The 25,237-nt window shown below is 34.8% G+C and overlaps 1 protein-coding gene, 1 long non-coding RNA gene and 1 pseudogene across 6 annotated transcripts in view; 1 reads left to right on the forward strand and 2 right to left on the reverse strand.

Annotated features, from left to right (window-relative positions):
- The window catches only part of LOC144566717 (putative 12-oxophytodienoate reductase 11), a 73,700-nt gene extending 66,867 nt beyond the window's left edge, over nucleotides 1-6,833 (reverse strand). The window contains exons 1-5 of one of the 3 annotated variants that reach the window (XM_078316743.1): nucleotides 6,626-6,783; nucleotides 5,435-5,575; nucleotides 5,041-5,171; nucleotides 4,566-4,739; nucleotides 2,376-2,989 (exon numbers count right to left, since the gene is read on the reverse strand). In XM_078316743.1, coding sequence (XP_078172869.1) covers nucleotides 2,400-2,989; nucleotides 4,566-4,739; nucleotides 5,041-5,171; nucleotides 5,435-5,575; nucleotides 6,626-6,687 — 1,098 coding nt within the window. In that variant the 5' untranslated portion in view covers nucleotides 6,688-6,783 and the 3' untranslated portion in view covers nucleotides 2,376-2,399. The other 2 variants (XM_078316741.1, XM_078316742.1) reach the window with 2 other exon arrangements.
- An 8,784-nt stretch (nucleotides 6,834-15,617) lies between these two features.
- Nucleotides 15,618-18,935, reverse strand: LOC144566719 (putative 12-oxophytodienoate reductase 11; annotated as a pseudogene). The gene is made up of 5 exons (XR_013515269.1): nucleotides 18,812-18,935; nucleotides 17,703-17,843; nucleotides 17,270-17,401; nucleotides 16,796-16,969; nucleotides 15,618-16,278 (listed from the first exon to the last, which is right to left on the reverse strand). The product of XR_013515269.1 is annotated as a putative 12-oxophytodienoate reductase 11 (transcript).
- A 1,645-nt stretch (nucleotides 18,936-20,580) lies between these two features.
- Nucleotides 20,581-24,660, forward strand: LOC144566722 (uncharacterized). Of its 2 annotated transcripts, XR_013515272.1 has the most exons (4): nucleotides 20,581-20,938; nucleotides 21,493-21,644; nucleotides 22,933-23,041; nucleotides 24,381-24,660. It is a non-coding gene; the product is annotated as an uncharacterized LOC144566722 (long non-coding RNA). The 2 variants fall into 2 exon arrangements; XR_013515273.1 differs by lacking the exon at nucleotides 22,933-23,041.
- The last annotated feature ends 577 nt before the right edge of the window (nucleotides 24,661-25,237 follow it).

The raw sequence follows: 25,237 nt of genomic DNA on the forward strand, positions 1-25,237 counted from the left end.
CTCACCGGTTCAAGTCCAATCCAGACCGGTCCAATCGGACCCGACCGGCCGGACCCACCCGTGCCCGACCGGACCGACCAGATTTGACCCATTTTTTTTTCCTGTTTCTTTTAAAATTTAAATTTCTCAAATATTGGAAAGATGTACCCCTCCTGGCCATTATCGCAAACTGTCTCAACCCGGCATACAAGAAGCATATCACAATTTTAGCAGTTCAAAGGTACAAACAGAATCTACATTTAGACTCAACCGGGGTGGAGGCATACGTGAATTCAAATTTCGATGAGATGTTTAACATATACAACTCAAGAATGAGTAGCAACCAAAACCGCCCGTCTTCGTCCCGTGCCGGCCCTAGTTATGAATATAAATATACATGTATTTTTAATCTTTATTATTTACAATATCTACATTATTTGTCCACTAATTATTTTAATTTTTTAATAGTTCTACTCCCAGGAGCACTAGCAGTGGTGGATTGTTAGCAGATTTTCAGTCCGAGATCCAACCGCAGACATCCGCAAACGAGCTAATGTGCTATTTTGCGATGCGCAATGAAAATGAAGATGGACATGACATCATGAGATGGTGGAGGCGGCATGAAAGGGCCTATCCAACGCTGGCGATGATGGCTCGCGACGTATTTGCCGTGCCCGTGTCAACCGTCCCTTCCGAAAGTTGTTTTAGTTCGGCGAACAGGATCCTCTCCGATAAACGCAGTAAGTTGGGTCAACATGTTTTTGAGAGACTTGTGTGCTTGAAAGATTGGATTCAGGATGAAGAGCGCAAGCAACATACGCATCAACAAGCATCATCATCCGAAGTCGACACTGAAGAAAGTGGTACCGAGGCGCGGCACGGGGCTAATTCGGATTCAGACGGTGCAGAAGAGAGCGAAGAATGGTATAGGAATGCGAACTTCTAGATAGGTAGTGTCGGTATAAATTTCTAACCTCTTTTAATCTTTATGATTATTTCTTAAATTATAAATTTCTAAACATTTTAATTAGTTTTTAAATTATTCATTTTAAAGAAAAATTACTAACAAAGAAAAGTTAGAACTCCGCCTATGTTATTTTACATAGCCAGTCCCAAACCCGGAATAAAGGAAGAGGGTAACTTTTATTTTTTAATCTATTGTTTTTAAATAATTCATAATTATTTTTAAAGTAATTGATTAAAAAAAAATTATTTATATTTTATTGTTTTTAAAGTAATTGATTTAAGATATTTTTTATTTATATTTTATTTAATCTATTGAAAATAAATGAACGTTTTCAAAATATATTATTAATTTAAAATGAACGTTTAGAAAATATATTAACAATTTAAAATGTAAACTAAAAATTTCGAGATATAAATAAATTATGAAACTATATAATTAGAATGAGAATTTGAAAATAAAATAAAATGACTCGTGTAAAGAAATAAATAAATACATTTGTACTTAGTCGAATAAATATATAAATTTCCGCACGAATAATTTTTATATATAAGTTAAAAATTTTATTTATTTAGAAATTATAAAGATGTGACTTGATAATTATATATATATATATATATATATATATATATATATATATTTACACTATTTGATATTGAACTATTATGTCTATTCAGATTTTAAAAGTCGAATTATAAACACGTATTAATATTTGTACGACACCGTAAAAAAAAAAGAAAAAAACAAAAACAAAAACAGAAAAAAAAACAGAAAAAAACAGGAAAAAAACAGAAAAAAAAACCGGACCGGACCGGCCCCTACCCAGAGTCCCAGACCGCCCTGCCCCCCGCGGGTACTGCGGGCAAGGGTATAGGATGAGCAGGGCACGATTTTTGGGAAAAAAAACCCGAGGATAAACATGCTCGAGCCCGAGATACCCGAGATACCCGTCTACCCGAGATACCCGTGCCCGAGCCTTGCCCGTGCCCGTGCCCGGGTATGCCCGGTCCGTCCGGCCCGGCCCGATAATTAATACACTAGTTTAATCCAACTTTTCATGATAAATAAGACATTTTTTGTGTAGGTCATGCGATTGATGTGTGTGCAATTTGTAGCAATTGGCTTATGAAATATGTGAAACAAGGAGCGGCTCTATCCCTTGTAAAAATATTCTTGATAGTCTCTAACCTTCAAACAAAGATTTTTGTAATACAAATGTTTAGCCTCTAACCTTCAAACAAATATTCTTGATAGTCATTTTTTTTATGAAAATAAAATAAAAATAACATTATTACCACTGGGTGAAATATCATTGTTTCACTATTTCTAGGTACGCAAAGCAAACTTTTTACAATGTATTTACTAACTAGCAAAAGAGATATGATTGTTTTATTATTTATATAATTATATTAAATAATCACAAAGTAGCAACATATATCAACTCGATGCTCTTCTTTTAATTTGAAGAAACAAACGGATAATCGGTATAGCCCACAACTGGATCTGGAATATAGAAGGTGCTCCTATTATACTTGTTCAAAGGTGAATCCAATTCAAACCTCTTAGGCAAATCTGGGTTTGCCAGAAAAATTCGACCGTATGCAACCAAATCAGTGTACCCGCCAGAGACTGCCTTGTTTCCCTCTTCTCTATCATATCCACCAGCCACAATAAAAGTACCATTAAATGCTTCTTTCATCGGTAAAAGACTATGTGGCGTCTCAGCTTTTTCATTGACTTGTATCATCCTTGGTTCTACCATGTGACAGTACACAATGCCATATTTGTTGAGGGCATTCACCATGTATAGTCCAAGTGCCTCAGGGTTTGAATCACCTGATTGCTGGTAATTAGCGAATGGAGAAAGTCTGATACCAACCCGCTCGGGTCCTATTTCTTTTGATACAGCCTCAACAATTTCAAGTGCGAAGCGGCAACAGTTCTCAAGGCTACCGCCATACTGGTCAGTACGATCATTGATTTCATCTTTCAAGAACTGTTCAATTAGGTATCCATGAGCTCCATTAATCTCAACACCATCAAAACCTACATGATATGGAAAGAAATATATTCTATTAAAACTGGTTCAACATGGGTATATATCGTGATCATGGAGTAATATGTATAGAATAACCAAATAAGTGTTGGGTTTTGGTGCTACCCAATGCCATTAGGTTTAAGCTGCGGAAAGACTGTAAAACAAAAAATTTACTTTTAACTTAAGCCGTGGGTTAAAAGAGGTATGCCAGAAAGACAATCGAAAGTTCTTTTTCAGCCTTTCATCAACTTACCAATTAAATATAATAATATAACATTTATACCTTGTTTCCAAATTACAATTGGAATGAAGACCGGCTCATATCGGAGCACCAAATGTCTAATGCCTCTATTGGTTATCCAACAGGACTAACTAGATAGCGGTTTATTTATTTCATCATAAATACTATAAATCACAGTATTCGCAAAAACTCTATTTACCGGAAAGGCGTAATAATACTATTCACGAATTTACAGTTATTCCGATTCACAAATATGCAAAAACAAAAATACCACGAAATAAAAAAAAACACTATTCACCAATCTCACAAACACTATTCAAAAACCCTAAATATTATACGTGAGTTACGTATAACTTTCATTTCTAACCGAAACACTATTCGCGAGAGAAACCGAGAAAGAGAGAAAATAGATTACTGAACTGATCAGACAGATTCGATATCTCAGAAATTAGTGATTTTCACTCTACCCCTCCACCCTTATTTATAGGCATATTTGGGATTGCCAAATTACCAAAATACCCTCATGAATAGTAAGGAGGTTCCAAAGTGAAAAGACCAAAATGTCCTCGGTCCAATTTCAATTAATATCCATATAATTATTATGAACAATAATATTTCTTACTGTTGTTGTTTCGGCAACTTTTATACAACGTGCCGTGCACGTTTATAAATTAACATTTATTTTTGTATATGACATTTATAATTTAATTATATCACGTATAATTAATTATAACCATCTTATTATTAATCATAATCAATTTATAATTAATCAATAAGATTCTCCGATTAGCTCCTATACGGTGTGACCCGATAAGATCTGTGTTATTTTGGTAAATAGAATTAAAATTGTTTTAACTTCTACAAATGAGAGGCACATGGCAGAATGCATTAACAAAATGATATGTGTTATTTCGGTTAAAGACTTTTAAGAGTATATATCATCTATATTATAAAATTTTACAATTCCAGTCATTAACTCGAAATGATTCATAAATGCAGTAATACTCAAAGCAATAAAATGATTAATCATCCAATTCATGAACAAAATATATATGATAAAATTATCATATTATTGAATTCTAGATTATTACATACTAACAATAACTAGAACCACCAATAGTTGAAAAAGAAAAAAAAAACATCCCAATTATGTAGCACTTTTGAAAGTACCCCTTGACAACAATTTAACACCGGCATCCAACAATACTCACATTAGAGATTTGGAGTTTCATAAGTAAATTGATGGTTAACTAATATCAAATAATTAAAAAAACTTGTTAGGGGCGCAAATCAAAATATCAAACTAGTGTGATGACAGCCAATACTGTAAAATCAACTTGTACCTGCTTCAATGGCATTTCGAGCAGCAAGCCTAAAATCATTGACAATTTTTGGGATCTCATTGGTCTCTAATCTTCTCGGTGTCGAGTATTCCATCGGGTCCCCATTGTCAAGCTTTCTTGGTGCCAGTGGCTTGTCAGTAGATGAAATTGGTGCTTGGCAATTTGGTTGGAACTCTGCCATGGTTAAATTGCTTGTAATTAAAAACTAACAAAAGAACCAAATAAAGAGCACAGGCAAGGTGGTAGACTATCAATGTACCACCAAGTTTCACAGAATTTATGATTTGACATCAACGTTCATGGTTTAATTTGTAATCTGAAATATTTACTTATATGTTAATTGGCCAATATACATATGCCCCATGAAATCAGAATCTAACATGCATTGCTCAAGTCATGAACATAATAACTTCATTGTCACCATTTCATATTAGAGTTAATAAATCATCATAAAAGAGTACAAAAAAGAACTTACGGTACTTTGAAACCCTTCCAACATGCCAAATCTGGCAAAAGAATATGCCGCCTTTTGCATGAACGGCATCAACAATTGGCTTCCATGCTTCCACTTGTTCTTTTGTCCAAATGCCAGGCGTATGTGGATAGCTGTCAATAGAGTAAATTTTTGGTAAATGTCAGGGATGGAAACCGAGAAGTTTCAGTTCTCCACTGGATTCCTCAACTTGCAACTGCCTAAATCCCGAATCAATTCCCAACAACGGTAAAAGTAAAACTAACCCTGCCTTTCATAATTAACCTCACAATTGGGTAATTACTAACTAAAAATTCCACAAAGCTTCTATTGTGTCCATTTACTCTAAATTGTGAAATGAAACGTAAATCGTGCTAATCAAAGGAGAAAATATTACCCCTGTGCAGTATCAGAAATACCAGTTGCCTCAGCAATCAAAAGACCACCTGGGGTTGTTCTCTGAGAATAATACAATATAGCATGTGGCTGAGGTACATTACCGAAAGATCTTGTCCTTGTCAGTGGAGGAAGGACAATTCTGGAAAATTATAAAAAAAATATGAGAAATGGAACAAGAAGTCTCATTATAAATATAAATTACTTACGCAATATAATTAAGCAAAAGATTTCTGACAAGCACTATATACAGTGTTTTAAACAAACCAAACATAAATTACTGATGGGATATAATTAAGGCCGATAGTTGTTGCCGACAATTCCATGTGTTCATCTTTTTACTTAATGGAATTGCTAATTTTTTTGAAGAAAAATCAAACTAATGAGTAAGGTAAATTCAAAATAATCAAGAAAATATTTAACCCGTGCTGGCATTTACAACTGAAGCTCATAACTGCTTCATAATATTTTTGCATAATATGAATAATTTTAATGAAGACACAATCAGTAAGGGTACAAATACCATATGAAAATTAGATATGGATATCCGAATATCCGAATATCTGTGTGAATACCAGAATACGGATACATATATGATTATAAATTTTAATTATTTGTATCTGAATAATAGATATATTTTATATTGTTTAATATATATTATAAAAAAAATTATGTTATTCACTATTATATAAAGTGGATATCTGTATCCGTTTAATATCCGATTTGTATCCGTATCCATCTAATATCCAATCCATATCCATATCTGTATCAGAAAAATAAAAGCGGATACGAATATGGTTCTACTACTATCTGATTTGTATCCAATCTGTTTTCACCCCTAACAATTAGGGATTCATATCCTTCCAGGTATTGCAGAGGATTACCCTCACTTTACGGTTTGATATTAAATCTCAGCGGGTTTGAGATTAAATTTCTCCTTCTAAATGGTATCCACCAATAAATAAGGCATTTTATTTATTTTATTAAAGAGTTGTTTCAGGCAAAAAAATCAAGAATTAAGCCAAAAAAAAAAGCTGATTAAATTTAGTGATTAATATCGGTTGCACTGTTGACCTGTGAGAGAGTTGGAACGGGCCCATCTTGTAAGGCGTGAGTAGAGGAATTGTTGGTGCCATTGCTAACTAGCTCTCTCTCCTTATTCAATAATCGGATCTCTATGTATTTAACTGACCTGTGAGAGAGTTTGAACGGGCCCATCTTGTAAGGCGTGAGTAGAGGAATTGTTGGTGCCATTGCTCACTAGCTCTCTCTCTCCCTCCTAACTTTTTTTTATTCAAAAATTGAATCTCTATGTTTTATTCTTCTTCTTTAATTTTAATTCAAATGCGGTAGAAGGATCTCTATTTATAGGAGCCAGTATCGTCATCGATGACTTACAAGTCATCAATGAACAGAGAACAATGAGCAAAAAGTCATAATAAAATAAGATTATCAGCTAATGAGCAAAAAGTCATAATAAAATAATTAGAGAGGAAGAAAGAGTTAATAAAGACATTCCTAGTAAAAAGAAGCCTCCATTTAATAATAACTGGAGGAGTTGTAAGGCTAATACATTGTGAGTCTCTTCTCTCCAGTCTGTTGTAACTGGAGATTAACCCTGGTATATGGCAGCAGCATTGCAGCAATAGCCCAATCACTGTTCACCATCTGGACTATCGATGTTACTGTTTTTTTTTTTTTTTTTGGAGTAGCCTATCGATGTTACTTTTCACAAAATGGCATCTCGGTCTGAGAAGTTTTCACAAGTTTTTACATCATTTATTTTTATCTAAAATGACTCGGACCGAAATGACATCTCAGTCCTAAGAAAAGAAAAATTTGAATCGAAATGACACCTCAATTTTTATGATTTTTGTAAAAATTAAAGCAATCAAGTTGATTTGATAAATTTTTATTTTTTTATTTATGATTTCTAGAAAAAATTCTCAGGCAAGCGTAGAGGTTCAGATTTCTTATCACGAAACCAAACTCCAATTAATCTGATTTTGACCACTGAGAAGGAAAGGATTTGACAACTAACAACAGTTTGAATTATGAAACACATGTTTAATCTGAAATTGCAAAACAGCTGGCCGCACCAACTATCTTCCTTTTAATTAAGAACCTTTCCCATATTGAACATGGTTACATTTACATTTTATTTTTTAAAGAAAGGGCATTGTTAATTAATTACGTTAAGTTCATGTTTTTTTAGTGCATTCCTATTAGCACAAATATAAAATCGTTTCCTTCTTAATTTGGCAACCTTAGTTAACAATGTTGTAGAAATTGTCACGTCCAATTGTTTTTTTTTAATCTATTGTAGGGAAGTAGAATAAAACACATTATAACATGAGAATGGATAAGTGTGATTGTCAGTGGTAATAGACTGTTTTGTGCTAAACATTATAAGATTGGTCTGGAATTATCTTCATTCTTATATTAATATTATGCACGTAGTTGTCTTGATCAGCCAACGGCTAAGATTGAAAGATGAACTTTCAAATTGAATATTAGCCCTTCAATTACATATAATATGCCTTTTTTTTTAAATACATTTATTTTATGTGTAGAAGTCTAAATTTAGTTAAAAACAAACTCGCTACAAGAACTGCAACATGGTTTGTCACAGTTAAAATTGAATGAATCTCTAGTGATCCATTTATTTATTTCTCTTTAAAACTATCTCTAATTCATGCAATTTAATTAATTCATTATTTCTCTGTTTTCTCCATTTCATTTCTCCTCTTCCTCCATAGTTTCGATAATAAAAATGTAAATTATCATATCTTTTCGAATTTTGTTTAGGGCTACTGTATCTTTATAAATAGATGAATAGCAGATCTTGTGATGATGGAAACAATCATATCTTTCTGATCTGAATATATATGTAGAGAAAATTATTATTTGAATCATTTAATCACATTTTTCCTAATTTTGTTTATTTACATATTATTTCTCCTCTAAATTGTTTAATAACTTGTCTTACTTATGGAGAAAATTATATATTAAATCGCAATGATACTTCAAGAATTTTTTTATTTTATATTTGATCTTCTTTTTTTCATTTGTTGCTCTTTCTTTTATTGTTATTTATTATTTAGATATTTATTTTTTCTCATTTGTGTCTTTTATTTTCATTTAAATATATTTTTTCTTAATTTTGTGTGAATATCAAACAAAAAAAAAATCTCTTTATATTATATTTAATCTTATAATATGTTTTTGTTGCAACGCACGGGCACAATACTAGTAACCTATTAACCTCATTAGGCTATTACTTGTTAACCTCATTAGTGCAGATTGCTCTGGAATTATAAGATTTTCATGATCAATCGCATGACCGACACATTATAACATCAATCGCATGACCAAATTTTCATGATAAATAAAACATGTTTTGTGTAGGTCATGCGGTTGATGTATGTGCAATTTGTAGCAATTGGCTTATCAAATATGTAAAACGAGGAGCGGCACCATGCCTTGTAAAAGTTGTGGGACCCTCCAAGAGAGAGAAGAGATGGAAAATAAAATATTGAGTCTGAATTTCTTTTTTTAAACCCAAAAATTTACACCGAGGTGTTGTGAATACTTTTTTTATTTTTAATACAAATGTTTTTATTTTTATTAAATCATTTGTAATACAAATATTTAATTAGCCTCTAACCTTCAAACAAATAATATTCTTGATAGTCCTTTCTTCATGAAAGTAAAATAAAAATAATATTACCACTGGGTGAAATCTCTTTGTTTCACTATTTCTAGGTAAAGCAAACACCCGTTTTATTATTATATATCAACTGGATGCTCTTCTTTTAATTCGAAGAAAGAAAGGGATAATCGGTATAGCCCACAACTGGATCTTGACTATACATGGTGTTCCGATCATGCTTGTTCAAAGGTGGGTCCAATTCAAACCTCTTAGGCAAGTCTGGGTTTGCCAGAAAAATTCTACCATATGCAACCAAATCAGTGTACCCACTAGAGACTGCCTTGTTTCCATCTTCTGATCTATCATACGCACCAGCCACAATAAAAGTTCCATTGAATGCTTTCCTCATGGGTAAAAGACTATGTGGCGTCTCAGCTTTTTCAAAGACTTGTGTCATCCGTGGTTCTACCATGTGACAGTACACAATGCCATATTTGTTGAGGGCATTCACCATGTACAGTCCAAGTGCCTCAGGGTTAATCGCCTGATTGCTGGTAATTAGCGAATGGAGAAAGCCTAATACCAACCCGCTCGGGTCCTTTTTCTTTTGAAACAGACTCAACAATTTCAAGTGCGAAGCGGCAATGGTTCTCAAGGCTGCCGCCATATTGGTCAGTACAATCATTGCTTTCGTCTTTCAAGAACTGTTCAATTAGGAATCCATGAGCTCCATGAATCTCAACACCATCAAAACCTACATGATATGGAAAGAAATATATTCTATTAAAACTGGTTCAACATGGTTATCGTGATCATGGAGTAATTTGAATAGAATAACCGAATAAGTAGAACCATGTATCGTTGAAAAAGAAAAAGATCCCATTTATGTAGCACTTTTTGAAAGTACAACTGATACTCGAAGTATGAATCCATTGGTAATGTTGATATAATGTCACCTTGGTAATGACCAATTAATTCTCGAACAAAAATAGCAACTAATACTCATAATATATTGGTTATGGTCCATTATTACCACAATATACCATCACAGCTTGTGTTTTGATGGTATATGAGAATATAAGAGAAAACTCCTTGACAACAATTTAACACCATCATTCAACAATACTCACATTAGAGATTGGGAGTTTCATAAGTAAATTGATGGTTAACTAATATCAAATAATTAAAAAAAAATTGTTAGGGGTGCAAATCAAAATATCAGACTACTGTGATGACAGCCAACACTGGAAGTGGATATTTCCGATCGGGACTGGATATTTCTAAATGTGCTATTTGGTAGATATTCCTATTTGGGTTATTGGAAGACTTTGTTGTTCCACCTGTAGAGCACTCTTTCAGCTATAGCTAGTTTATATATGGATGTGTATGAATGTTCTGAATATTTTGTAATATAATTTACCTGTGGATCTATTTAATTTGGATGTTAATTTGGTAAAATTAATTAACACAACTAGCTAGGTCCAAATATCTTTTCATTTTTAATTTGCTGTTTAAATTTTTTTTTAAGAAATTTTAAAGTACAAAGGTCAAGTTATCAATTGATTAATTATTTGTTGCAGTTTTGTGTCGAGGATAATGATGATTGGCAATATTTTCCTATTTGTCACACCCCAAATCCCGTGGGTCTGACAGCCTGTCGCGTGTATAAATCAAGCGTCGCATATACACGCAAGGCAGTGGATCTTTTTATATGCATTACCAATATCCTCATTTGCTGCGTCCGTGTAATGAACCTGAAAATAATCGGGAGGGTGGGGGTGAGAATAAATTCTTAGTGCGAATTTGCCACATTTGAATTATTGGACTTGCAATCAAACTCCATATTCAAAAATGAAACCCAAACAATAACAATGCAAACAGATATATATAATAATAAATAACAGAATGCCAATGCTCGACAACAATTAATCAACCTGAAACACAGTTCACGGAACTTCCAAGATGAATTTCAAAACACAACATATACTTGGCTTAACTTAATTCATTAGGGCTTGTAGCAACTACAGATGTTCTTTTGAGCTGGACCGTTATCAAACCCACATCTGTAGGGTTACAGACGCCTACAGATGGCCAACCAAGCTGGACCCTTTATCTGACACCCATCTGCAGTTGTTTGGCTTAACCATTTCCTAAGGTCCGGTTACAAGTCACCAATACAGGTCAACTTGACACAAATGCAAACACACGGAATCAAAGTTAGCCATACCGCTCAACTTTGCAATTTCATTCAAATAGAATCACAAACAACCATCAGCCTTGCACAATTCATTAAACAGGTCAACGGATAGGTCACCGTCACCTTATCTAGCCACCTAAACAGGTCGGTCTGGCAAATTCATAACAGGTCAACGCATAAATCAGCAGCGTCACCTTATCCAGCCACCTAAACAGGTCGGCCTGGCAAATTCATAAACACAGGTCAACGGATAGGTCACCGTTACCTTAACCAGCCACCTAAACAGGTCGGTCTGGCAGATTCATTCACATCAAGAACAATTAATAGAACTAATCAAATAATAACCATACCAACATGCCAAATAATCTTAACCGAACAATTCAAATCATTCTCATTTATGCAAGAATCAATATGCAGCATGAATTCCAAAATATGCAACAATTAAGCATTCAACATGACAAACGAATAAACAGTTTAATTCCTGAAAATAAAGTATCAAACAAGTCCAATAATCCCGCACCTTATTATGATGAGCGTACCGCTTAGTTACGGATCGGGCGTCTCGAATTACCTCGCGATATCTTGCTCGACTGAGCCTACACCTATATTATACGTTTACTTGGTTTAGTTCGGTTACATTATCAAAACTTAAATTCCAAAAGTCATCTTTTAATTCATCAATTCTTTTATACCTTTCGGCTCATTTATAATCATTTTAATTCAAGTCCAATTCCAAATTTACATATATATATGGTCGGCCCTTTTGACGTATCAATTATTTTATTCCAATTCAATTTAATTAAAGGCCCATAATTTAGAAAGGGTTTAAGCCGCTAATTAACAATTCACAATTTACTCCAAGTCCATTTATAACATTTCTAATGCATAGGCCGGCCATAGCCTCAAACAATTTACATCTTACAAGTTGGCCCCTTATATTTATACAACTCATATAAGGCCTTATATTTTACAATTCATACCCCTTATTTTTATCAAAATTCCCAAGGCTTGTATTTTGCACGAAACAACCCTCAATTTAATTTATTTACATTGTTGGTCCCTGTCAAGTCAAGGGCTGGTACACACACAAAGTCAGCACCATAAAACCAGCAAAACAGAGACAAGCCACAGGTCAGATCAGAACAGGCACATCAGAAATTAATAACACGACTCAAGCCTCAAGTCAGCACCATTTACCGGGAAAATCAATAACCCGAGCAAAGGTGTAATTAACTATAATTCCCTTTACAAAATCCTAACTACAATTTCCTTTAATTCATACAAATCACTATGGTCATATATTTTACAATTCCGACCATTAATAAAATCATTTTGCAATATAACCCCTTATACTTAATTTATTCGAGCAATTCGATTGAGTCGGGAAAATCAACAACCCGTACTCGAAAACTAGCAAATTCACATCCTACGACATTAATCGGTTCATCCAGACACAATTCAAGAAGTTTATAATTTAATTTAAAAATTAACCGAAAGAGAGGATGTCAAAGGAGAACGGTCGATTTCGAGGGTTTCGTCTCGCTCCGCCTTGCAGCCGTCTCACTTGAGCACGAGCAAGCACCATAGCAGCACCAAGCCACCACCAGAACAGCACCAAGCAAACACCGGGGCAGCACCAGCCACCACCAGCACGGCACCAAGGCAGCACCAGAACAGCACCAAGCCGAACCAGCACGGCATCCAGCGAGCATCGGGACAGCACCAAGCCAAGCACCGAGGAAGCACCACCTCAACCCTAGTTTCTAGGGTTTCAAGGGAGGGAAGGGGGGCGGGAAAAGAGGAGGAGGGGCGGGGGTTTTCCGAACCGAGAAGGAGAGAGAGGAGAGAGTGGGGCGGAGACTTGCGGGCTCGCCGGCGACGGACGAGGGGAGGGCCGGGCGGAGCACTTGGCTCGCGTGAACGGGAGAGAAACAGAGAGGGGGGTTTGGCATGGGAGTCACGCACACAGAGAGAGAGGAGAGGAAATAGAGAGGGTGTTATAAATTTGACTGCTTTAAGATCCGTGCTGCAGGTATTTGAATGGTTTGAGATTTTCCAAAAGTCATGCGAATATGAGATAATCCAGAGGATGTGAATTCTGGTGGACCCGAAAACTTAGTTAAATATGGTTAAGTTCTCATTTTCAATTATATTCAAAATCAAAGCAATGAATAGTTTCAGGATTCGTGCAAAATTAGATCAAAGGGTTATAAATTTCAGAAGTTATATGACTTGAGCGTTTGATCTAAAAATTACGTTTCTTTTATAAATTCGAATCGAAGGTTAGTAATAATTTCATATGAATATTTTGTACTTTTATTTCTCTATTCTAATATTCAAATCATTTGGTATTAATTGTACATCTCTATTTATATATATTATTTAATTAAACTTCTATAATTCATTAATAACAAGATTTATAAATTTCATAATTTATGTGTACAAATAATTCGTATTGTTATATTTTATTTTATGTTTAAACTCTAAATTTTAATATACATAATTTCATACTTTATTTATATTACGAAATTTTAGTTTCGTTTTAGTCGGTCAGAAAATTTCTGAACGATCGTTAAGTTAATTAAACTTTTTATTTAAACCAAATGATCGATTAAGAAATTTAATCATGTTTTAAAATTTCAGAATGTAACACTATTCGAGTCCCACTAGTTGAAGCATCTGACAAAAGAAATATCGAGATGGTTGAGGTCCAATGTTAGAGGTTTGATACCATGGTACAAACAGTGATGTGGTATCTCATGTTTGGTAAAAGGGAATTAAGAAATTTTAGGTACTTTGCTGTGTCGACCACTTGTTCCGAATGTTTTAGTAGAACAATAACTCCAACAACAGAATTGGGCTATAGCGATCGGGATTGGCTGTTTATACATTGGATACTTGGTCAATATGAATGTTGTTGTCTGAAGACTTTGGAGCTTTACTAGCTGGATGGTTGTTTCGGATGCTTGATGTTTTGTGCATGTATGGTTGTTTTTGATATTTTGTAGTACATATTGGGATCTATTTTGGATGTTAATTAAATTGGTAATATTAATTATTATGCCACGAGGTACATTCCTTAATTGGATCTGTTTTCATTTAACTTTCTTATGTACATAGTAGCCTACTTGTTTTTACTTGTTTTTAATCGCATGTATGAACTTAATTATGATAATAATGAGCATTTATTGATTATGAACTAATTGGTACTTTAATTAATCTTGGTAACAGTGAGTATTTTTAATCTTGTTACTTAATTTAATCTTGATTATGAGCTTATGATAATAATGAGTATTTATTGTTTTTAATTTAGCTAGCTAGTGATATTTTAATCTTGGTACTTTAATTATGAACCTTTTATATATGTCATGACACAAAAATTTTAGGAGCCCGTACGTTAATCCTTATTATTTAATTATATATAATTGGCGAGTATAGCTCGAAATTAACTTAATGACGCATGCGCAATACATCACAAGAATACAGTTGAGAACATCGCCATCCGTTCAACAAGGAACACAGTTGGTACTGAACAAACTAATGCTGACGGCTCATCTACATCACGGATGGTAAAGATCACTACATCTACACCATATGTTTAATAGCCCAACCGATGTGAAAGATTCAATCAAAACCAACAGTTGGTTAAAAATTAATCGATGACAAAGAGGGGGGCATCAGCGCTATCGGTTTTTTGAACGCCAACCGATGGTACAAAGTTCAACATAATTACAGCGCTGCCACTCGTGATGAGCACCATCTGTGCGGAAGCACATCCGATGGTAAAGGGGCGATGGGAAAATATTTTTTGTAGTAGTGATTCCCAAATATCTGAACCAGTGTTGTAGAAAACGTCCATTTAGGCCGATTAGTTGTTGGTGGTGACCAACCCGTCATAGATTTTTTGACTAATCGGCCGATTATTTCCAATTAATTATTTGACGGTACCCTGTCCATCCAACGAGCACATACCATTATTTACAACACTGATCTGAACAAGGCCTGAGTGTGTTGATACATGATACCTTGAGATGCAACAATGATGCAGCAGTTGCCAGAGGATACCAGCATGAGGGTTCGGACTGCGAAGACACTTGGGGAATTTTTCTTCCAATTTCTGTACCCCTAATATCATTTCCCTTTTCATTATAATCTGTTGTAATTAATATACAAATCGAGGTGTTGTGAACAATTCAATTGTTTTTTAAATCATTTTTAATACAAATGTTAGAGGCAATGTTTAGCCTCTAACCTTAAAACAAATATTCTTGATACGCAAAGCAAACTTTTTACAAATATTCTTGATAAGCAAGAGCTATGATTGTTTTCTCCGTTTTATTATTTATATAATTATATTAAATAATCACAAAGTACGTAGCAATATATATCAACGGGATGCTCTTCTTTTAATTCGAAGAAAGAAATGGATAATCGGTATAGCCCACAACTGGATCTGGAATATAGAAGGTGCTCCTATCGTACTTGTTCAAAGGTGCATCTAATTCAAACCTCTTAGGCAAGTCTGGGTTTGCCAGAAAAATTCTACCGTATGCAACCAAATCAGTGTACCCGCTAGAGACTGTCTTGTTTCCATCTTCTCTATCATACCCACCAACCACAATAAAAGTACCATTGAATGCTTTCCTCATGGGTAAAAGACTATGTGGCGTCTCAGCTTTTTCACCGACTTGTATCATCCTTGGTTCTACCATGTGACAGTACACAATGCCAAATTTGTTGAGGGCATTCACCATATACAGTCCAAGTGCCTCAGGGTTTGAATCGCCTGATTGCTGGTAATTAGCGAATGGAGAAAGTCTGATACCAACCCGCTCGGGTCCTATTTCTTTTGATACAGACTCAACAATTTCAAGTGCGAAGCGGCAACGGTTCTCAAGGCAACCGCCATACTGGTCAGTTCGATCATTGATTTCGTCTTTCAAGAACTGTTCAATTAGGTATCCATTAGCTCCATGAATCTCAACACCATCAAAACCTACATGATATGGAACAAAATATATTCTTTTAAAACTGGTTCAACATGGGTATCGTGATCATGGAGTAATTTGTATAGAATAACCGAATAAGTAGAACCATGTATAGTTGAAAAAGAAAAAAGATCCCAAGTATGTAGCACTTTTGAAAGTACAACATCAAACAATTCGAAATATGAATCCATTGGTAATGGTGGTATAATGTCACCTCGGTAATGACCAATTCTGGAACAAAAATAACAACTGATACTCATAATATACCAGCAGAGCCTGTGTCGTGAGGGTATATGAGAAGATTAGAGAAATTGACGGTTAAATTTAACACCGGCATCCAACAATACTCATAATATACAACAATTTAACGCCGACATCCAACAATACTCACATTAGAGATTTGGAGTTTCATAATTAAATTGATGGTTAACTAATATCAAATAATTAAAAAAAACTTGTTACGGCACACAAATCAAAATATCAGACTAGTGTGATGATAGCCAATACTGTAAAATCAGCTTGTACCTGCTTCAATGGCATTTCGAGCAGCAAGCCTAAAATCATTGACAATTTTTGGGATCTCATCGGTCTCTAATCTTCTCGGTAGCGAGTATTCCATCGAGTCCCCATTGGCAAGCTTTTCTGATGCCAGTGACTTGTCACTAGATGAAATTGGGGCTTGGCCATTTGGTTGGAACTCTGCCATGGTTAAATTGCTTGTAATTAAAAACTAACAAAAGAACCAAATAAAGAGCACAGGCAAGGTGGTAGACTATCAATGTACCACCAAGTTTCACAGAATTTATGATTTGATATCAATGTTCATGGTTTAATTTGTAATCTGAAATATTTACTTACATGTTAATTGGCCAATTTACATATGCCCCATGAAATCAGAATCTAACATGCATTGCTTAAGTCATAAACATAATCACTTCATTGTTACCATTTCATATTAGATTTAATAAAACCTCAGAAAAGAGTAAAAAAAAAACTTACGGTAATTTGAAACCCTTCCAACATGCCAAATCTGGCAAAAGAATATGCCGGCCTTTTGCATGAACGACATCAACGATTGGCTTCCATGCTTCCACTTGTTCTTTTGTCCAAATGCCAGGCGTATTTGGATAGCTGCGGATAGAGTAAATTTGCGGTAAATGCCAGGGATGGAAACAGAAAAGTTTCAGTTCAGGGGCCCCTCATAAAATGGTATAGGCACTATAAAATCTCCACTGGATTCCCCAACTTGCAACTGCCTAAATCCAGAATCAATTCCCAACAACAGTAAAAGTAAAACTAACCCCGCCCTTGGTAATTAACCCCACAATTGGGTAATTACTATTTAAAAATTGCACAAAGCTTCTATTGAGTCCATTTACTCTAAATTGTGAATTGAAATATAAATTGTGCTAATCAAAGGAGAAAATATTACCCCTGTGCAGTATCAGAAATACCAGTTGCCTCAGCGATCAAAAGACCACCTGGGGTTGTTCTCTGAGAATAATACAATATAGCATGTGGCTGAGGTACATTATCGAAAGATCTTATCCTTGTCATTGGAGCAAGGACAATTCTGGAAAATTGTAAAAAAATATGAGAAATGAAACAAGAAGTCTCATAAATATAAATTACTTACACGATATAATTAAGCGAAAGATTTCTGACAAGCACTATATACAGTGTTTTAAACAAACCTAACTTAAATTACTGATGGAATATAATTAAGGCCGATAGTTGTTGTCGACAATTCCATGTGTTCATCTTTTTACTTAATGGAATTGCTAATTTTTTTGAAGAAAAATCAAATTAAGGAGTAAGGTAAGTTCATAATATGAATAATTTTAATGAAGATACAATCAGTAAGGATGCAAATACCATATCCAAATATCCGAATATCTGTGTGAATACAAATACATATATGATTATAAATTTTAATTATCTGTATCTGAATAATAGATATATTTTATATTGTTTAATATATATTATAAAAAAATTATATTATTCACTATTATATAAAGCGGATATCCATATTCGTTTAATATCTGATTTGTATCCGTATCCGTCTAATATCCAATTCCTATCCGTATCCGTATCCGAAAAATAAAAGCGAATACAGATATGGTTCTACCACTATCCGATCCGTATCTGATCTGTTTGCACCCCTAACAATTAGGGATTCAAATCCTCCCAGGTATTGCAGAGGATTACTCTCACTTTACGGTTTGAGATTAAATTTCTCCTTCGAAATGGTATCCACCAGGGTTCTAAATAGCGCGCTATAGCGGCGCTATAGCATTTTCGGACCATAAAAGCTATGGCGCTATCAGCGCTATAGCGGCGCTATTTGGGAATAGCGCTATTTTTTCACCCGGCACGCTATGACGCGATAAACGTTATTTAAACCTTTGGTATCCACCAATAAATAAGGCATTTTATTTATTTTATTAAAGAGTTGTTTCAGGCAAAAAAATCAAGAATTAAGCCAAAAATAAAAAAAAAAACTGATTAAATTTAGTGATTAATATCGGTGGCACTGCTGACCTGTGAGAGAGTTGGAATGGGCCCATCTTGTAAGGCGTAAGTAGAGGAATTGTTGGTGTCATTGCTCACTAGCTCTCTCTCCCTCCTAACTTTTTTTTTATTCAAATGGCGTAGAAGGATCTCTATTTATAGGAACCAATATCGATGACTTATTACAACATTGAACAGAGAACAAAGAACCGTCATTGTTTTTGTTTTTTGTACTTTTCAAATTGGCAAACAACAAAAACAAAAGTCATAATAAAATAAGACAGGAAGAAAAGTCTTAAAAAAGACATTCCTAGCTAGTTAAAATAAGCCTCCATTTAATAATAACGGGCCGGAGGTGTTGTAAGGCTAATACATTGTGAGGCTATTCTCTCCAGTCTCTTGTAACTGGAGATTAACCTTGGTATATGGCAGCAGCATTGCAGCAACAGCCCAATCACTCTTCACCATCTGGACTATCGATGTTATTATTTTATTTTATTTTTGGAGTAGCCTGTCGATATTACTTTCCACAAAATGACACTTCAATAGAGGTTCGGATTTCTTATCACGAAACCAAACTCCAATTAATTTGATTCTGACCACTGAGAACGAAAAGATTTGACAATTAACAACACTGTGAATTATGAAACAGATGTTTAATCTGAAATTGCAAAACAGCCGGTCGCAACATTTCCGATATTGAACATGGTAACATTAACTTTTTTTATTTTTTTAAAGAAAAGGCATGATTACTTAATTAATTTCATGATTTTTTAGTGCATTCCTATTGCAAATTAATTATGGCTTTTAATTAAATTGCTGCGTTTAACACAAGTATAAAATTGTTTCATTCTTAATTTTGGCAACCTTACTTAAATTGGTTTTAGAAATTGTTATATTCTGAAATTGTAGAACATGATTAAATTGCTAAATCAATCATTTCACTTAAATAAAATTTTTAATTAACTTAACGATCGTTCAGAAAATTTTCTGACCGATTAAAAATGAATCTAAAATTTTGAAATATAAATGAAGTATGAAATTATGTATATTAAAAATTTAGAGATTTAAAGAAATAATAAAATAAAATACAACACTAGGAATAAAAATTATAATCATTCGACAAATTAGCAACTTAGAAAATCCGTTACAATTCCTTTGAATTTTTAGGAAAGAAGAAATTGATTTAATTAGATTCGTGTGGATAAATAGGTAATTGAATTCAAAATAAGAGTATAATTATGCAAACTTATTCGTACAAATAAATTGTAAAATTTATAAATCTTGTTCATTTATGAATCGTAGATGTTAACTAATTAAAGATATAAATATATATATATATATATATATATATAATGGATATCGAATTATTCGAAACCTAAAATTAGAATTTAACATCCGAAATATTAGAATGAATTTATAATAATTTTTACGAGACTTGATTCTAATTATTGTAACATAACACGTCCTAAAATAATCAATCGAAACCATACATTAAAAATCAGAATTTTTATAACCATTGATTTATTCTAGCACGAATCCTGAAGCAATCTCATGCTTTGATCTTTGAAATCATTTGAAAATGGGGATTCAAGCCCATTTAATAAAGGCAGCGGGTCCGGCCTCACATCCTCTCCATTTCCTCTCTTTTCTCTCCTTCACTGATCCAACGACCCCACTGCTCCATTTTCTTCTCGTCTTCTTCTCTCCCGTCGCTCCCCAAAGAACCCCTCTCTTCACTCTCTGATTTCGGACCCCACTGGCGCTCTCTTCCTCCCTCTCCATTTCCTTCATGGAGAAGGAAACTGAACAAACCACCTCTGTTCCGTACGTGAGCGTATCCTCTCTCCCACGCGGAGCGATGACTTTCGCGTGCACGCCATCCCTCCGTGGTACAGTCAAGTACGACCCTCTCTCTCTCTATCAGTGCCTATATCCCCTTTTGTCTCTCTCAACTTGGAGAACACTATCTCAATCTCGCTCTCTCTTCTCTGATAATTGCTCAACACTCAACCCGTTGCGGGCTTTCCTTTCGCTTCTGTCTTGATGTTGTTGTGCTCGTGGAATAGCAGAACGGCCAGGAGATGAGGTTGCCGAGCAGCATGGCGACCTTAGTACCGACCTTCACCCCTACTCGCGAGTTGGAAGCAATTCCCGGTAAACTGTCTTGACCATGTTGGTTCTTTGCTTGGTGTTACTCTTGAATTGTGGGTTGAGCCCCCTTCTTGTGTTCGAACTATGAATTGGTTGCTTAACGCAAAATGTCGCTCATGATCAAATCTGAATTTTCTGTGCCATTGTCAGTTAATACAATGTTCTTGACTTTATGAAGTTGGTTAATGTTGTTGTGCTCGATTTAAACCGGCTTTGAAAATTGTATAATCTCGGCTAAGGCTTGAGTGTTTTTGATTTGTTGAAACTCTTGTGCTAAACCAAAAGGTGCCTTCTCTGATTAGTGCCGAAACCATGAGAATTTGAAATAAAATCTTAAGGGACCTTATGAATTGAACCAGGTGCAAAATTAGAGAAATAACCGGTAGTCAAAACCCCTCCTCTTCCTTTTTCTAAGTTGTTTGTTGATAACTTGAAGTGTTAAATACCTTCCTATATTTCTATTTTGCCCTTGTCGGATTTGAACCTGGTTTGCCATTAATGGCTGTTGCTTGTTGCATTTGCTTGTGTTGACTTGGATTGTAATGTTGAACCTCTAGAGAAATTATTAGTGCGCTTTTCTTGGCCGACTTACGCTTGGTGTGGGGATAGAACGAGAAGCGAAACCGGAAAGATAGCGACAAGCAAGGCCCGACCCCCTCCGCTTTGGTACCTGTCGACACGCGTCAAGGGATACTCTTAGCATTTCCTGGTAACATTGCGAATCTCTGATTTTTTTTTTTTTTCTTTCTTTTATGCCTGTGATGGCATATGGGCTGAGCATCCCCTCTGATTTGAATTTGTGTGCTTGATCATATATGTGCTCGATGAATTGTCGTCTATTTCTTGTGTGATATGACAAGATTATAAAATCTTTGTAAAATTAGGGACCTTTCTGTAAAATTTGAATATCCCTTGTCAGGGTTCGGCTGAGAGTTAGAGAAATGGTGATTTGGGTTTTTAATAAATAGAACTTGGGTTTGGGAGTCTGACTCCAGTCCGAGCATAAGGGAATTAACGAAATGGACTCTTGAACTCAAAATAAAGATTTACATAATTGAAATTGGGTAATGCTTAAACCAGATTTTAATTGCATACTAGACCTTGAGTTGGAAATTTAATAGAAGTCCAAAATTAGATTTGTTAAATTTAAATATGAAATTTGAACATGCTATATACTTGAAAAATGATTCAATGGATACTTTCAATAAAAATTTAAAACGTAGATAACAATTGTAATATACCACAAATGTATATGTCAGAGTTATAACGCATATTTATGGAGATCACATAATATAACATTTTAATATGTTCATACATATTCTTGTGACTAATCACATGACACATAAAATTATAATAAATTATATACAAATTGAACCAAAGGAATCAAAATAATTCAAAATATTGCCTTGCTATATTTAATTATGATCAAATTGTATCAAACCGAATAAATGAGAATTTAGTTAATAACTATTAAATTGACATAATTTATCGTAATAATAGGATTAGGAATTTATTTTATAGATTAGTTTTCAAAATCGAATTCCAACAGCTAGGTGAATTGTAGTTAAAATTAAATTTGAACCAACGTAAGTTAGGTAGTTAGAGATAAAGTAAATTAAGTAGAACACGAATAAAATTACCGTAACTCCCGAATAATTATTTTACGAATATTTCGACATTAGAATTTTTACAAGCAATTTATCTTCAAATTTAAGTATTAAAACCATAGATTATTTTTAGATTAAAATTAGAGTAATTTAGATCAAAGTGAATGATCAATATCTGATGAACTTATTAATTAAGATTAATGCTAAGCTCGATGGCATGAAAATAAAAATAATTGATCGATATCTGACTAACCGGTTCAGTCAGACTGACTGAATCGATAAATTTTATAAAATTGAAATAATCGAGAATTTGACTTAAACATATTAATTTGGGGCGAGGGTTAGAATAATTTAGCGTAGATTTTAATTAGTGTAATTTCGTGATTTCAGATCAGTCGACTTCGTACGAGTCTGATCCGTGGATCGATCCGACTGACCCGCAGTTCGGAGCATACGCGGAGCACGCTGATTATTAGCGATAGAGACTCCAGCCCTACAGGTGTGGGATATCTGAATTATTTTCTTTCGTGGGCGTACTCTTACCAGTCGATCCATCTGACCTGACATCCGCACTTTATTTTTAAGTAGTTGCATTAAAACTGTAGAGCATGTTTATCCTTTCTGCACTGTAGGTAGAATTGCATGAACCCTGAAAAACTCGAATTTATTGTATTTTAAGAGTAGAGTAATTAAATAATATTATATATGTATCTTATTAGAATATTAGGCTATTAGCTGTCTTCTTCTCGTAGAATATATTATTATTACGTGCATACGCATGCATTGGTGAGAGCTGAGCAGAGCCGAGTGACTTCGTTCCGTCTTGGTGTCACTTGGCATGGGACGGCCCGACAGCCACTGAGCTGAGGGTCACTTGATCCTCGGATGGCTTTAGGATTATATTATATGTATAACTTTGATTATATATCCTTTTCGGTCATTTTTATTACTTGACGTGAGCAGTTCCGATCTCGAGTTCTGTGGCACGATACGATTCAGGATTTGTTTCCTCCCTACATTAGGAGCTGCTTTGCCTAGAATGGGATTCCAAGGTCGAGCTACGGGAGCCTACGGGAGCTACGGGAGTCTACGGGAGTCAACGGGGGTCAACGGGAGCCTACGGTTGTGCCGGGCTCACACCGGACCCAATGACCGGACTCATAGCCGGACTCAGCCGGTCTCAGCCGGTCTCGAGCCTTGTGGAATCATGCGTGGTGTACCTATTGGACTGGGCAGACGGTAGAGTTCTCTTCTGCTCATGAGGAAAGAGATTAACTTTTTACGACCTACATTGTATGATTTCTCCTATTGGATATGTTTGGGTGATGAATCGTTAGGCGAGATGACACATTGGATTTGATATAACCATCGGCTAGTGTGCTATTATCTTGTGGAGCAATGCTCGATGTCACTAGGCAACGTGTATCATTGCACTCTGATCACAGTCCTTGGATTATATTGTTTGGATCTTTTTGATCCTATTGGCACAGCACGGGGCGATTTACTTTATCCATATTATTATTATTATTATTATTGTATTTGGGCACACAGTGCAAGGAGTACTGGATTCCGACTTGATTTATATCCGATATTACACCTTGATTTTATTTTGGGTTTATTTCGCATGTTGGCATAATAGAATAATTGCATCATGACATCATTCAAAAGTATTGTAAATTCTATTAGCTATTAATATAGGTTCACACATGTGCATATTTTTAATTGTATTCATTTTATAAATAAAAGTGCTTTGACCGTAGAGGATCCCTGAGGGGATAATTCTGGGTCACATACTGGGCGATTCGTCGCTCACCCACAAGTTGTTTCGTGGGTTTTAGGTACAGGTTTTGGCGGTCCGCAGCAGGAGATGTCAGGAGTTGTCCCCGAGGGCCACACCACTTGACCTAGTTAGGATTATGCTATTGATTAGGTTTACGAGTCCCGTATTTTCTGTGTTATATATGCGGGCTCGATAGATCATGTATCCCCTTCTATAGATGGTGTGATTTGGATCCGAGATGGATCGAATTATATGTTATGTATGTGTATGTTTATTTATTTGCTATGTGACTGATGCTTGATATTTATATTATTTTGCTTCCGCTGCTGTTTGATTTATTATTGATGATTAGCCTTGCGTGCTTAATGATTAATTAAGCACGAGGCGAGGTTGATCACACTTTAATCCAGAATTCTTGGTTTGGGGTGTGACAGAAATTGTCACGTCCAATTGTTTTTTTAATCTATTGTAGGGAAGTAGAATAAAACACATTAATTATAAAATGGAGATGGATAAGTGTAACTGCATGTCAGTGGTAATAGCCTGTTTTGTGCTAAACATTATAAGATTGCTCTGGAATTATAACCTATTAACCTCATTAGGCTATTACCTATATTAACCTCATTAGTGTAGATTGCTCTGGAATTATAAGATCTTCATGATCAATCGCATGACCGACACATTGTAACATCAATCGCATGACCAACTTTTCATGATAAATAAAACATGTTTTCTGTACGTAGGTCATGCGATTGATGTATGTGCAATTTGTAGCAATTGGCTTATCAAATATGTAAAACGAGGAGCTCCACTATATATCCCTTGTACAAGTTGTGGGCCCCACCAAGAGAGAGAAGCGATGGAAAATAAAATATTGAATTAGAATAAATATTCTTGATAGTCATTTTTTTAATG

Source organism: Carex rostrata, chromosome 15 (assembly GCF_964058835.1).
Source record: "Carex rostrata chromosome 15, lpCarRost1.2, whole genome shotgun sequence".
NCBI classification, from domain to species: domain Eukaryota; kingdom Viridiplantae; phylum Streptophyta; class Magnoliopsida; order Poales; family Cyperaceae; genus Carex; species Carex rostrata.